At 44.8% G+C, this 16,701-nt stretch overlaps 1 protein-coding gene across 1 annotated transcript in view; it reads left to right on the top strand.

Annotated features, from left to right (window-relative positions):
- Window positions 1–2,688: 2,688 nt before the first annotated feature.
- LOC124017605 (voltage-dependent calcium channel subunit alpha-2/delta-4-like) overlaps window positions 2,689–16,701 on the top strand; it is a gene marked incomplete at its 3' end in the record, with an annotated part of 52,565 nt that continues 38,552 nt past the window's right edge. The window contains 4 exon segments of the mRNA XM_046332855.1: window positions 2,689–2,835; window positions 9,468–9,627; window positions 10,780–10,911; window positions 11,951–12,027. Coding sequence (XP_046188811.1) covers window positions 2,689–2,835; window positions 9,468–9,627; window positions 10,780–10,911; window positions 11,951–12,027 — 516 coding nt within the window.

Genomic DNA, 16,701 nt, shown 5'->3' with positions numbered 1-16,701 from the left:
CTGTATTCAGCATTTCACTGTAAGGTCTACTACACCTGTTGTATTCAGCATTTCACTGTAAGGTCTACTACACCTGTTGTATTCAGCATTTCACTGTAAGGTCTACTACACCTGTTGTATTCAGCATTTCACTGTAAGGCCTACTACACCTGTTGTATTCAGCATTTCACTGTAAGGTCTACTACACCTGTTGTATTCAGCATTTCACTGTAAGGTCTACTACACCTGTTGAATTCAGCATTTCACTGTAAGGTCTACTACACCTGTTGAATTCAGCATTTCACTGTAAGGTCTACTACACCTGTTGTATTCAGCATTTCACTGTAAGGTCTACTACACCTGTTGTATTCAGCATTTCACTGTAAGGTCTACTACACCTGTTGTATTCAGCATTTCACTGTAAGGTCTACTACACCTGTTGTATTCAGCATTTCACTGTAAGGTCTACTACACCTGTTGTATTCAGCATTTCACTGTAAGGTCTACTACACCTGTTGTATTCAGCATTTCACTGTGAGGTCTACTACACCTGTTGTATTCAGCATTTCACTGTGAGGTCTACTACACCTGTTGTATTCAGCATTTCACTGTAAGGTCTACTACACCTGTTGTATTCAGCATTTCACTGTAAGGTCTACTACACCTGTTGTATTCAGCATTTCACTGTAAGGTCTACTACACCTGTTGTATTTGGCGCATGTGTCGAATACATTTTGACTTGATTTGATTTACTAAAGACTGGAGGCCTGAAGCTTTCTGTGAGTGTCCCCTTGTCATCTCCCTCCTGTCCTCTGATCCAGTGATCCAGCCTGGGGTTCTATTCCCTCCTGCCCTCTGATCCAGTGATTCAGCCTGGGGTTCTATTCCCTCCTGCCCTCTGATCCAGTGATTCAGCCTGGGGTTCTATTCCCTCTGATCCAGTGATCTAGTCTGGGGTACTATTGCCTCTGATCCAGTGATCCAGCCTGGGGTTATATTCCCTCCTGTCCTCTGATCCAGTGATCCAGCCTGGGGTTCTATTCCCTTCTGTCCTCTGATCCAGTGATCCAGCCTGGGGTTATATTCCCTCTGATCCAGTGATCCAGCCTGGGGTTCTATTCCCTCCTGCCCTCTGATCCAGTGATCCAGCCTGGGGTTCTATTCCCTTCTGTCCTCTGATCCAGTGATCCAGCCTGGGGTTATATTCCCTCTGATCCAGTGATCCAGCCTGGGGTTCTATTCCCTCCTGCCCTCTGATCCAGTGATCCAGCCTGGGGTTCTATTCCCTCCTGCCCTCTGATCCAGTGATCTAGCCTGGGATGCTATTCACTCCTGCATCAGGCTGGCCATTTCTGAGATACTGGAACCGGCACGCCTGGCACTGACAATCATACCATGCTCAAAGTCCCTTAGGTCACTCATTTTGCCCATTCTAACTTTTAATTGAAAAGTAACTGAATGCCTCGATGCCTTTGATGATCTTCATCAGATGACACTCATAGGACATCATGTTACACAATACATGTATGTTTTGTTCGATAATGTGCATATTTATATCCAAAAATGTCAGTTTACATTGGCGCCTTACGTGCAGTAATGTTTTGATTCCAAAACATCCGGTGATTTTGCAGAAATACTCATAATAAACATTGATAAAAGCTACAAGTGTTATTCACAGAATTAAAGATAGACTTCTCCTAATTGCAACCGCTGTGTCAGATTTTTAAAATAATTAACGGAAAAAGCGTAATCTGAGAACGGTGCTCAGAAACCAAAACAGCCAGAGGAATATCCACCATTTTGGAATCAACAAAGTTAGAAACAACACCATAAATATTCACTTACCGTTGATCTTCATCAGAAGGCACTCCCAGGAATCCCAGGTCGACAATAAATGACTGATTTGTTCCATAAAGTCTGTCATTTATGTCCAAATAGCCCCTTGTTGTTAGTCTGTTCAGCCCAGTAATCCATCTTCATGAGGCGCAGGCACTTCATCCAGACAGCCTCATCCATATCTCAATGTGTATTCGGTAGGCCAAGCTTTGAAAAACTACAAACGTCAGATGTCCCACTTCCTGGTTGGATTTTTCTCAGGTTTTCGCCTGCCATATGAGTTCTGTTATACTCACAGACATCATTCAAACAGTTTTTAGAAACTTCAGTGTTTTCAGTGTTTTCCCATCCAATACTACTAATAATATGCATATATTAGCACATGGGACAGAGTAGGAGGCAGTTCACTCTGGGCACACTATTCATCCAAAAGTGAAAATGCTGCCCCTATCCCAGGTTAACACCATTGTCAAAGACTGACTGTGGTAAAAACAACAGGAGATGATTAACAGACTAGTGTAATCCACCAACAGCTGTTGAATAGTCACCAGCTGAGACAACAGAGTCAGATACCGGTTTGTCATGGTTCTATTTAGAGATAAGCTCTATGTTCTCTAGCCAATCCATTAGATCCATCTCTTCTCTTCTCTTCTCTCACATTACATGTGTCTCTTATGACAGCTCCCTTGTGGAAGTGGATTCAATTACAGACTTGAAAACACCTGATTCCTGAAAGACAATCAAATCTGACAGTTCACCTGTGCAGTTAACAGGACCCTGATGTCAGGGACCGTTGGTTACCTAAACATGTTTATTAAGGGTATTTAACCCTTTCTTCTCCAGAAATACAAAGACATTGAGCCCACGGTGAAGATGGAGGAGGTGGACGGAGAGGAACTGGTGAAGAAGTTTGCTGAGGAGATGGAGGGCATGCTGGGTAGGAAGATGAAGTCTGTCAAGAGACTGGCGGAGGCAGCGGAGGACGCTGATCTATACCATGAATTCAACGCTACTTTAGAGGTCAGTCACAGTTCCTCCTTACAAACACACTTTTTAAGGGCTGTTGTTCAAAAGTAACCGATCGTCACAGACTGAGTTGGTATAAGGTGCATTCAGAGAGTATTCAGACCTCTTGACTTTATCCACATAATGTTATTATGAAATGGATTACCTTTTTTCCCCCCTCATCAATTTACACACAATACCCCATAAGGACATCACAATACCCCATAAGGACATCACAATACCCCATAATGACATCACAATACCCCATAAGGACATAACAATACCCCATAATGACATCACAATACCCCATAATGACATCACAATACCCCATAAGGACATCACAATACCCCATAAGGACATCACAATACCCCATTAGGACATCACAATACCCCATAAGGACATCACAATACCCCATAAGGACATCACAATACCCCATAAGGACATCACAATACCCCATAATGACATCACAATACCCCATAATGACATCACAATACCCCATAAGGACATCACAATACCCCATAAGGACATCACAATACCCCATAAGGACATCACAATACCCCATAAGGACATCACAATACCCCATAAGGACATCACAATACCCCATAATGGCATCACAATACCCCATAATGACATCACAATACCCCATAAGGACATCACAATACCCCATAAGGACATCACAATACCCCATAATGACATCACAATACCCCATAATGACATCACAATACCCCATAAGGACATCACAATACCCCATAAGGACATCACAATACCCCATAATGACATCACAATACCCCATAAGGACATCACAATACCCCATAATGACATCACAATACCCCATAATGACCATCACAATACCCCATAAGGACATGGGTCCACAATAGCCGTTAATGACATCACTTGTAACGCCATAGTGGGACGATCCCCGGGACCACCCATACGTAGAATGTATGCACACATGACTGTAAGTCGCTTTGGATAAAAGCGTCTGCTAAATGGCATATATTATTTTTTTATTATACATCACAATACCCCATAAGGATATCACAATACCCCATAAGGACACCACAATACCCCATAAGGACACCACAATACCCCATAAGGACATCACAATACCCCATAAGGACATCACAATACCCCATAAGGATATCACAATACCCCATAATGGCATCACAATACCCCGTAAGGACATCACAATACCCCGTAATGACATCACAATACCCCGTAATGTCATCACAATACCCCATAAGGACATCACAATACCCCATAAGGACATCACAATACCCCGTAATGACATCACAATACCCCGTAATGACATCACAATACCCCATAAGGACATCACAATACCCCATAAGGACATCACAATACCCCATAAGGACATCACAATACCCCGTAAGGACATCACAATACACCGTAATGACATCACAATACCCCATAAGGACATCACAATACCCCATAATGGCATCACAATACCCCATAAGGACATCACAATACCCCGTAATGTCATCACAATACCCCATAATGACATCACAATACCCCATAAGGACATCACAATACCCCATAAGGACATCACAATACCCCATAAGGACATCACAATACCCCGTAATGACATCACAATACCCCGTAATGTCATCACAATACACCGTAATGACATCACAATACACCGTAATGTCATCACAATACCCCATAAGGACATCACAATACCCCGTAATGACATCACAATACCCCATAATGACATCACAATACCCCATAAGGACATCACAATACCCCATAAGGACATCACAATACCCCATAAGGACATCACAATACCCCATAAGGACATCACAATACCCCGTAAGGACATCACAATACCCCGTAATGTCATCACAATACCCCGTAATGTCATCACAATACCCCATAATGACATCACAATACCCCATAAGGACATCACAATACCCCATAAGGACATCACAATACCCCATAAGGACATCACAATACCCCGTAATGACATCACAATACCCCGTAATGTCATCACAATACACCGTAATGTCATCACAATACACCGTAATGACATCACAATACACCGTAATGACATCACAATACACCGTAATGTCATCACAATACACCGTAATGACATCACAATACCCCATAATGACATCACAATACACCGTAATGACATCACAATACCCCATAAGGACATCACAATACCCCATAATGACATCACAATACCCCATAAGGACATCACAATACCCCATAATGACATCACAATACACCGTAATGTCATCACAATACACCGTAATGACATCACAATACCCCATAAGGACATCACAATACACCGTAATGTCATCACAATACACCGTAATGACATCACAATACACCGTAATGACATCACAATACCCCATAAGGACATCACAATACCCCATAATGACATCACAATACCCCATAAGGACATCACAATACACCGTAATGACATCACAATACCCCATAAGGACATCACAATACCCCATAATGACATCACAATACCCCATAAGGACACCACAATACCCCATAAGGACATCACAATACCCCATAATTACATCACAATACCCCATAATGACATCACAATATACCGTAATTACATTACAATACCCAATAAAGACATCACAATACCCCATAATGACAAGGGGGAAAACAGGTTTTTAGACATTTTTACAAATGTATTACAAATAAATAAAAAACTCATATTAAATTTACATAAGTATTCAGACCATTTACTCAGTATTTTGTTGAAGCACTTGAGTCTTCTTGGGTATGTCGCTACAAGCTTGGCACACCTGTATTTGGAGAGTTTTTCCCATTATTCTCTGCAGATCCTCTCAAGCTCTGTCAGGTTGGATGGGGAGCGTCGCTGCACAGATATTTTCAGGTTTCTCCAGAGATATTAGATCGGATTCAAGTCTGGGCTCTGGCTGGGACACTCAGGGACATTGAGACTTGTCCCGAAGCTTCTCCTGCATTGCCTTGGCTGTGTGCTTAGGGTGGTTGTCCTGAAGGAAGGTCATCCTTCACCCCAGTCTGAGGTCCTGAGCGCTCTGGGGCAGGTTTTCATCAAGGATCTCTCTTTATTTTTCTCCGTCCATCTTTCCCTCGATCCTGACTAGTCTCCCTGTCCCTGCCGCTGACAAACATCCCCACAGCTTCACCGTAGGGATGGTGCCAGGTTTCCTCCAGACGTGACGCTTGGCATTCAGGCTAAAGAGTTTAATCTTGGTTTCATCAGCAGAGAATCTTGTTTGTCATGGTCTAAGGGTCTTTAGATGCCTTTTTTCAAACTCCAAGCAGGCTGTCATGTGTCTTTTACTGAGGAGTGGCTTCCATCTGGCCACTACCATAAAAGGCCTGATTGGCGGAGTGCTGCAGAGATGGTTGTCCTTCTGGAAGGTTCTCCCATCTCCACAGAGGAACTCTGGAGCTCTGTCAGAGTGACCATCAGGTTTTTGATCACCTCCCTGACCAAGACCCTTCTCCCACGATTGCTCAGTTTGGCTGGGCGGCCAGCTCTAGGAAGAGTCTTGATGGTTCCAAACTTCTTCCATTTAAGAATGATGGAGGCCACTGTGTTCTTGGGGACCTTCAATGCTGCAGACATGTTTTGGTACCATTCCCCAGATCTGTGCCTCGACACAATCCTGTCTCGGAGCTCTACAGACAATTCCTTCAAACTCATTGATTGGTTATTGCTCTGACACGCACTGACAACTGTGGGACCTTATATAGACAGGTGTGTGCCTTTCCAAATCATATCCAATCAATTGAATTTGCCACAGCTGGAGTCCAAGTTGTAGAAACATCTCAAGGATGATCAATGGAAACAGGATGCACCTGAGCTCATAGCAAAGGGTCTGAATACTTTTTGTTTATAATATTTAATACATTTGCAAAAATGTCTTAAAACCTGTTTTCACTTAGTCATTTTGGGATATCGTGTGGAGATTGATGAGGAATGTGTTTTATTTAAAACATTTTAGAATAAGGCTGTAGCGTAAAACGTCAAGGGTTCTGAATACTTTCTGAATGCAAAGTAACAAATATAACTTTATTATTCTACAGATAAAACACAAAACAAGATCATTACTGCTGTACAAAATATTCAAGGTTTGAAATGTACAGCGGTTATTGACCTTTGTGATGTGCCCTCTCTGTTGCAGTTTGACCTTATCTCTTCCTATGATCTCTGTTGCAGTTTGACCTTATCTCTTCCTATGATCTCTGTTGCAGTTTGACCTTATCTCTTCCTATGATCTCTGTTGCAGTTTGACCTTCTCTTCCTATGATCTCTGTTGCAGTTTGACCTTATCTCTTCCTATGATCTCTGTTGCAGTTTGACCTTATCTCTTCCTATGATCTCTGTTGCAGTTTGACCTTATCTCTTCCTATGATCTCTGTTGCAGTTTGACCTTATCTCTTCCTATGATCTCTGTTGCAGTTTGACCTTATCTCTTCCTATGATCTCTGTTGCAGTTTGACCTTATCTCTCCTATGATCCTGTTGCATGACCTTATCTCTTCCTATGATCTCTGTTGCAGTTTGACCTTATCTCTTCCTATGATCTCTGTTGCAGTTTGACCTTCTCTTCCTATGATCTCTGTTGCAGTTTGACCTTATCTCTTCCTATGATCTCTGTTGCAGTTTGACCTTATCTCTTCCTATGATCTCTGTTGCAGTTTGACCTTATCTCTTCCTATGATCTCTGTTGCAGTTTGACCTTATCTCTTCCTATGATCTCTGTTGCAGTTTGACCTTATCTCTTCCTATGATCTCTGTTGCAGTTTGCAGTTTGACCTTATCTCTTCCTATGATCTCTGTTGCAGTTTGACCTATCTCTTCCTATGATCTCTGTTGCAGTTTGACCTTATCTCTTCCTATGATCTCTGTTGCAGTTTGACCTTATCTCTTCCTATGATCTCTGTTGCAGTTTGACCAGTTTATCTCTTCCTATGATCTCTGTTGCAGTTTGACCTTTCTCTTCCTATGATCTCTGTTGCAGTTTGACCTATCTCTTCCTATGATCTCTGTTGTTAGTTTGACCTGTTGCAGTTTGACCTTCTCTTCCTATGATCTCTGTTGCAGTTTGACCTTCTCTTCCTATGATCTCTGTTGCAGTTTGACCTTCTCTTCCTATGATCTCTGTTGCAGTTTGACCTTATCTCTTCCTATGATCTCTGTTGCAGTTTGACCTTATCTCTTCCTATGATCTCTGTTGCAGTTTGACCTTATCTCTTCCTATGATCTCTGTTGCAGTTTGACCTTCTCTCTCTTCCTATGATCTCTGTTGCAGTTTGACCTTATCTCTTCCTATGATCTCTGTTGCAGTTTGACCTTATCTCTTCCTATGATCTCTGTTGCAGTTTGACCTTATCTCTTCCTATGATCTCTGTTGCAGTTTGACCTTATCTCTTCCTATGATCTCTGTTGCAGTTTGACTTATCTCTTCCTATGATCTCTGTTAGTTTCTCTCTTCCTATGATCTCTGTTGCAGTTTGACCTTCTCTTCCTATGATCTCTGTTGCAGTTTGACTTCCTTGATCTCTTCCTATGATCTCTGTTGCAGTTTGACCTTATCTCTTCCTATCTGTTGCATCTCTGTTGCAGTTTGACCTTCTCTTCCTATGATCTCTGTTGTAGTTTGACCTTCTCTTCCTATGAACTCTGTTGTAGTTTGACTCCAGTAACTCTGTGATTTCTCTCTCCTCATCAGTCAGACTACAGTAACTGTGATTTCTCTCTCCTCATCAGTCAGACTACAGTAACTCTGTGATTTCTCTCTCCTCATCAGTCAGACTACAGTAACTGTGATTTCTCTCTCCTCATCAGTCAGACTACAGTAACTGTGATTTCTCTCTCCTCATCAGTCAGGCTACAGTAACTCTGTGATTTCTCTCTCCTCATTAGTCTGACTACAGTAACTGTGATTTCTCTCTCCTCATCAGTCAGACTCCAGTAACTCTGTGATTTCTCTCTCCTCATCAGTCAGACTCCAGTAACTCTGTGATTTCTCTCTCCTCATCAGTCAGACTACAGTAACTGTGATTTTTATCTCCTCATCAGTCAGACTACAGTAACTGTGATTTCTCTCTCCTCATCAGTCAGACTACAGTAACTGTGATTTTTATCTCCTCATCAGTCAGACTACAGTAACTGTGATTTCTCTCTCCTCATCAGTCTGACTACAGTAACTCTGTGATTTCTCTCTCTCCTCATCAGTCAGACTCCAGTAACTCTGTGATTTCTCTCTCCTCATTAGTCTGACTACAGTAACTCTGTGATTTCTCTCTCCTCATCAGTCAGACTACAGTAACTCTGTGATTTTTATCTCCTCATCAGTCAGACTACAGTAACTCTGTGATTTCTCTCTCCTCATTAGTCTGGCTACAGTAACTCTGTGATTTCTCTCTCCTCATCAGTCAGACTACAGTAACTCTGTGATTTCTCTCTCCTCATCAGTCAGGCTACAGTAACTCTGTGATTTCTCTTTCTCATCAGTTTGACTACAGTAACTCTGTGATTTCTCTCTCCTCATCAGTCAGACTACAGTAACTCTGTGATTTCTCTCTCCTCATCAGTCAGACTACAGTAACTCTGTGATTTCTCTCTCCTCATCAGTCAGATCAGTTTGATTTCTCTCTACTCATCAGTTTGACTATAACTCTATGCTGATCAACTCGGTGGATAAAGATGGAAACGCTATCGAGCTGGGAGGAGAGTTTCCTCTGGAAGAGAATGAACACTTCAACAAGCTCCAGGTCAACACTCTGCAGAGCGACATACAGGTTCCCACCAACGTTTACAACAAAGGTCAGCTTGCGGTGGTTGGGTTAGGCTCCCTGTCTGGTTCATTTAGCCATGGTCTCTCAACGTTATCCAGACAGGGTTGGGTTAGGCTCCTGTCTGGTCCATTTAGCCATGGTCTCTCAACATTATCCAGACAGGGTTGGGTTATAGCTCCCTGTCTGGTCCATTTAGCCATGGTCTCTCAACGTTATCCAGACAGGGTCCATTTGCCATGGTTATAGCTCCCTGTCTGGTCCATTTAGCCATGGTCTCTCAACGTTATCCAGACAGGGTTGGGTTAGGCTCCCTGTCTGGTCCATTTAGCCATGGTCTCTCAACGTTATCCAGACAGGGTTGGGTTAGGCTCCCTGTCTGGTCCATTTAGCCATGGTCTCTCAACGTTATCCAGACAGGGTTAGCCATGGGTTATCCAGACAGGGTTGGGTTAGCTCCCTGTCTGGTCCATTTAGCCATGGTCTCTCAACGTTATCCAGACAGGGTTGGGTTAGGCTCCCTGTCTGGTCCATTTAGCCATGGTCTCTCAACGTTATCCAGACAGGGTTGGGTTAGGCTCCCTGTCTGGTCCATTTAGCCCATCAACGTTCTCCAGACGTTAGGCTCCCTGTCTGGTCCAGACAGGGTTATCCAGACAGGGGTTAGGCTCCCTGTCTGGTCCATTTAGCCATGGTCTCTCAACGTTATCCAGACAGGGTTGTGTTAGGCTCCCTGTCTGGTCCATTTAGCCATGGTCTCTCAACGTTATCCAGACAGGGTTGGGTTATAGCTCCCTGTCTGGTCCATTTAGCCATGGTCTCTCAACGTTATCCAGACAGGGTTGGGTTAGGCTCCCTGTCCTTAACTGTTGCCTTTTTGCTCCGCCGAATGAAAACCATTTGATGTTGTACTCATTACTGCTTCAGAGGCCTTAAAGGGAGCAATGTTCATCAGATACTAACTCTTTATCCTGTTCCTCTCTCTCTCTCTCTCTCTCTCTCTCTCTCTCTCTCTCTCTCTCTCTCTCTCTCTCTCTCTCTCTCTCTCTCTCTCTCTCTCTCTCTCTCTCTCTCTCTTTCTCTCTCTCCCACAATCTCTCTCACTTCCTCCCTGTCCCTCTTGCTTCTGCTCCCCTCTCCTTCCCCCCTCTCTCTGTCTCCCTCCCTTCCTCGGTCTGGTCAGACCCTGGTATTCTAAACGGGGTGTACATGTCGGAGGCCCTGAACGATGTGTTTGTGGATAACTTCCAGAAGGACCCTACTCTAACCTGGCAGTACTTTGGCAGTGCCACTGGCTTCTTCAGACTCTACCCAGGTAACAACACACTCACACAGACAGACAGACGGACGGACGGACGGACGGACGGACGGACGGACGGACGGACGTCTAGCTAAGCTAAATCTACAGATCAGCACTCCACACTGCAGCAGGCCCAGCTGAACCCAATAGCCCTGCTAGGTTTAACTGACAGCAGTTTTAATGAAGAATAGCAGTGTCTATAGCTGAGTCATTCAGGTCATTAGAGGTATAGTGGGACTCAGCTGTTCTATCAGTCATTAGAGGTATAGTGGGACTCACTGTTCCAGTCTATATCTATCAGGTCATTAGAGGTATAGTGGGACTCAGCTGTTCCAGTCTATATCTATCAGGTCATTAGAGGTATAGTGGGACTCAGCTGTTCTATCAGTCATTATATCTATCAGGTCATTATCTAGGTATAGTGGGACTCAGCTGTTCCAGTCTATATCTATCAGGTCATTAGAGGTATAGTGGGACTCAGCTGTTCCAGTCTATATCTATCAGGTCATTAGAGGTATAGTGGGACTCAGCTGTTCCAGTCTATAACTGAGTCTATCAGGTCATTAGAGGTATAGTGGGACTCAGCTGTTCCAGTCTATATCTATCAGGTCATTAGAGGTATAGTGGGACTCAGCTGTTCCAGTCTATAACTGAGTCTATCAGGTCATTAGAGGTATAGTGGGACTCAGCTGTTCCAGTCTATAACTGAGTCTATCAGGTCATTAGAGGTATAGTGGGACTCAGCTGTTCCAGTCTATAACTGAGTCTATCAGGGAGTCATTAGAGGTATAGTGTTCCAGGGACTCAGCTGTTCCAGTCTATATCTATCAGGTCATTAGAGGTATAGTGGGACTCAGCTGTTCCAGTCTTTAACTGTCTATATCTATGAGGTCATTAGAGGTATAGTGGGACTCAGCTGTTCCAGGACTATCAGTCATTGTTGGGACCAGCTGTTCCAGTCTATAACTGAGTCTATCAGGTCATCTGAACTGATAATTCAGCATTGTATCATATTGTGAGGTCACCAGGTATTTCCAATACACCATTTCCACAGGCATCGCATGGACCCCAGATGAAAATGGTGTCGTCACGTTTGACTGCAGGAACAGAAACTGGTGAGTTCCTAAATCTGCATCCCAAATGGCATCCTATTCCCTACATAGAGCCCTGGTCAACAGTAGTACAGTATGTAGGGAATAGGGCCCTGGTCAACAGTAGTACAGTATGTAGGGAATAGGGCCCTGGTCAACAGTAGTACAGTATATAGGGAATAGGGCTCTGGTCAACAGTAGTGCACTATATAGGGAATAGGGCCCTGGTTAACAGTAGTACAGTATATAGGGAATAGGGCCCTGGTTAACAGTAGTACAGTATATAGGGAATAGGGCTCTGGTCAACAGTAGTACAGTATATAGGGAATAGGGTTCTGGTTAACAGTAGTCCACTATATAGGGAATAGGGCTCTGGTCAACAGTAGTACAGTATATAGAGAATAGGGCCCTGGTCAACAGTAGTACAGTATATAGAGAATAGGGCCCTGGACAACAGTAGTGCACTATAGAGGGAATAGGGCCCTGGTCAACAGTAGTACATTTACATTTACATTTAAGTCATTTAGCAGACGCTCTTATCCAGAGCGACTTACAAATTGGTGCATTCACCTTATGACATCCAGTGGAACAGTCACTTTACAATAGTGCATCTAAATCTTAAAGGGGGGGTGAGAGGGATTACTTATCCTATCCTAGGTATTCCTTAAAGAGGTGGGGTTTCAGGTGTCTCCGGAAGGTGGTGATTGACTCCGCTGTCCTGGCGTCGTGAGGGAGTTTGTTCCACCATTGGGGGGCCAGAGCAGCGAACAGTTTTGACTGGGCTGAGCGGGAACTGTACTTCCTCAGTGGTAGGGAGGCGAGCAGGCCAGAGGTGGATGAACGCAGTGCCCTTGTTTGGGTGTAGGGCCTGATCAGAGCCTGGAGGTACTGAGGTGCCGTTCCCCTCACAGCTCCGTAGGCAAGCACCATGGTCTTGTAGCGGATGCGAGCTTCAACTGGAAGCCAGTGGAGAGAACGGAGGAGCGGGGTGACGTGAGAGAACTTGGGAAGGTTGAACACCAGACGGGCTGCGGCGTTCTGGATGAGTTGAAGGGGTTTAATGGCACAGGCAGGGAGCCCAGCCAACAGCGAGTTGCAGTAATCCAGACGGGAGATGACAAGTGCCTGGATTAGGACCTGTGCCGCTTCCTGTGTGAGGCAGGGTCATACTCTGCGGATGTTGTAGAGCATGAACCTACAGGAACGGGCCACCGCCTTGATGTTGGTTGAGAACGACAGGGTGTTGTCCAGGATCACGCCAAGGTTCTTAGCGCTCTGGGAGGAGGACACAATGGAGTTGTCAACCGTGATGGCGAGATCATGGAACGGGCAGTCCTTCCCCGGGAGGAAGAGCAGCTCCGTCTTGCCGAGGTTCAGCTTGAGGTGGTGATCCGTCATCCACACTGATATGTCTGCCAGACATGCAGAGATGCGATTCGCCACCTGGTCATCAGAAGGGGGAAAGGAGAAGATTAGTTGTGTGTCGTCTGCATAGCAATGATAGGAGAGACCATGTGAGGTTATGACAGAGCCAAGTGACTTGGTGTATAGCGAGAATAGGAGAGGGCCTAGAACAGAGCCCTGGGGGACACCAGTGGTGAGAGCGCGTGGTGAGGAGACAGATTCTCGCCACGCCACCTGGTAGGAGCGACCTGTCAGGTAGGACGCAATCCAAGCGTGGGCCGCGCCGGAGATGCCCAACTCGGAGAGGGTGGAGAGGAGGATCACTATATAGGGAGTAGGGCTCTGGTCTAAAGTAGTGCACTATATAGGGAATAGGGTTGAATTTGGGGCATAGTGCAGCCCATATCTGACTGTCTGCCTGTCTGTCTTCCTGCTCTGAGAGCCTTTTTGTTAGGAGGAAAGAGGAAGTCATCTGGGAGTATTTCCTGTGTGAGCCTGTAGTAATGAGGAAGTAATCTGTTAGATTCCCTGAACCCAGCAGTTCCTTGGCTATCAGTTCACTAATCTGTTATTTCGGTGACTGGCCGTCTGTCCTTGGTCTGTAGGGAATTACAACCCCCACGCTGCTGTCACCTGATAGGCTGGCTATTACCATTCCTGGGTCTGGTGGTCATGGCAACCTGAACAGCAGGTCCCGTAGGGAAAACAAGTGTCCGGGTCAAAGGGTCACTATTGAGGAGTAATTTGTGGTCTGTCCGTTTTGACAGCGTAGATTAGGTCCGTTACGGTCTAACTAAATGTAGAGCGGAGCAGAGGGGATTTGGAATCACACTCTTGATGAGGTGTTGCCCTGGCTGAGGAACCGGGATTGGAAAGGTCTGGTAGCTTTCACTAAATCCCCAGGTTTCCCAGGAATCCCAGTTGGAGACTTCTCGGGTGTTCTGTTTATTCACACAGGGTGGCTTGATGTCAAAACATTTTTTCCACACTTTTGTTTTTGTACTTTTCTGTGCAATGCACTTTTTGGGCCTCATGATGTCCCAATACATCATCTCTACTTTTGCATAATAGCCTCAGTTTAGGATTCTTCCTAATTTGGTATAAAAGGACCTTAAACCTTTTTACTGCAGTGGGGAAATCAGGGTCACACAGAGTGTTTCTTGGTAGTCTTAAACAAATCTACGTTGAAACAAAATGTACACCTCACACACGTGGTTATGGGCTTAACAGAAAGAAAACACCTGTATCATGTCAGATATAGAGTTGAAATGTATTACATGTTGAGTTTACTTCCCAATATTACACTTTATATACATCACAGAAGACTGAAACATAACACAACTGTTTGACATAGAAACACCAGATTTTTGGCATTTAAAAAAAAAAGTTTATTCATTTTCAAAAATATGAATAACTTTCCACCCATGAGGCAACTAGGTCATTTGACTGCAGGAGAGGAGCCAGACAGCCACACACCACTGGGTGTAGAGTGCCCTCAGTCTTGGATGTAGAGTGTCCCTCAGTCTTGGATGTAGAGTGCCCTCAGTCTTGGATATAGAGTTTCCCTCAGTCTTGGATGTAGAGTGTCCCTCAGTCTTGGATGTAGAGTGCCCTCAGTCTTGGATGTAGAGTGCCCTCAGTCTTGGATGTAGAGTGTCCTCAGTCTTGGATGTAGTGTCCTCAGTCTTGGATGTAGAGTGTCCTCAGTCTTGGATGTAGAGTGTCCTCAGTCTTGGATGTAGAGTGTCCCTCAGTCTTGGATGTAGAGTGTCCTCAGTCTTGGATATTGAGAGTGTCCCTCAGTCTTGGATGTAGAGTGTCCCTCAGTCTTGGATGTAGAGTGTCATCAGTCTTGGATATTGAGAGTGTCCCTCAGTCTTGGATGTTGAGAGTGTCCTCAGTCTTGGATGTTGAGAGTGTCCTCAGTCTTGGATGTAGAGTGTCATCAGTCTTGGATGTAGACTAGAGTGTCCTCAGTCTTGGATGTAGAGTGTCCTCACTCTTGGATGTAGAGTGTCCCTCAGTCTTGGATGTAGAGTGTCCCTCAGTCTTGGATGTAGAGTGTCCCTCAGTCTTGGATGTAGAGTGTCCCTCAGTCTTGGATGTATAGTGTCCTCAGTCTTGGATGTTGAGAGTGTCCTCAGTCTTGGATGTTGAGAGTGTCCCTCAGTCTTGGATGTTGAGAGTGTCCTCAGTCTTGGATGTTGAGAGTGTCCTCAGTCTTGGATGTTGAGTGTCCGTAGTCTTGGATGTATAGTGTCCTCAGTCTTGGATATTGAGAGTGTTCTCAGTCTTGGATGTTGAGTGTCCTCAGTCTTGGATGTATAGTGTCCTCAGTCTTGGATATTGAGAGTGTTCTCAGTCTTGGATGTAGAGTGTCCCTCAGTCTTGGATGTATAGTGTCCTCAGTCTTGGATGTTGAGAGTGTCCTCAGTCTTGGATATTGAGAGTGTTCTCAGTCTTGGATGTTGAGAGTGTCCCTCAGTCTTGGATGTTGAGAGTGTCCTCAGTCTTGGATGTTGAGAGTGTCCCTCAGTCTTGGATGTTGAGAGTGTCCCTCAGTCTTGGATGTTGAGAGTGTCCTCAGTCTTGGATGTTGAGAGTGTTGTCGGTCTGATGGTTAAGACAATGGCTTGGTGTGGTATGTAAGAAGTTCCCGGTTGACAGAGGACAGGATAAGAGAGGAGCGGCCATCCTCCCTCCCTCCTCCCCTCCTCCCCTTCGATCATCATCTCTTTATTTACACCCTCCATGTGACCTCCCTCCCTCCTCCCCTTCCATCGTCTCTTTATCCTTATCCTCCAGTGTGCCCAAGCTCATTAACCTCTCAGGAGATATTCCTTGGACAGTTCTGACTCCTCCTTCCAACTGTTCCATTGTTCCATATCAGAACCATAGAACCAGCTGGAATTCTAAGAATGTCTGGGTAATCTTGTATCCACTGAAACTTGACCTCTCGTGGATAAACCTCAGTTTGGCCTTGGCTTGCAGTCTTGGGTCCAGCCAGACAGGCCTTTAGAGCAGACAGGCATTTAGAGCAGACAGGCCTTTAGAGCAGACAGGCCTTTAGAGCAGACAGAACTTTAGAGCAGACAGATCTTTAGAGCAGACAGAACTTCAGAGCAGACAGGCCTTTAGAGCAGACAGGCCTTTAGAGCAGACAGGCCTTTAGAGCAGACAGGACTTTAGAGCAGACAGGACTTTAGAGCGGACAGGCCTTCAGAGCAGACAGGCCTTCAGAGCAGACAGGCCTTTAGAGCAGACAGGCCTTTAGAGCAGACAGGCCTTTAGAGCAGACAGGCCTTTAGAG

The sequence above is a fragment of the Oncorhynchus gorbuscha genome, unplaced genomic scaffold, assembly GCF_021184085.1.
Source record: "Oncorhynchus gorbuscha isolate QuinsamMale2020 ecotype Even-year unplaced genomic scaffold, OgorEven_v1.0 Un_scaffold_2884, whole genome shotgun sequence".
NCBI classification, from domain to species: Eukaryota; Metazoa; Chordata; class Actinopteri; order Salmoniformes; family Salmonidae; genus Oncorhynchus; species Oncorhynchus gorbuscha.
Note: the sequence above shows the minus strand (reverse complement) of the source record. Positions and strands in the feature narration are given on the sequence as shown.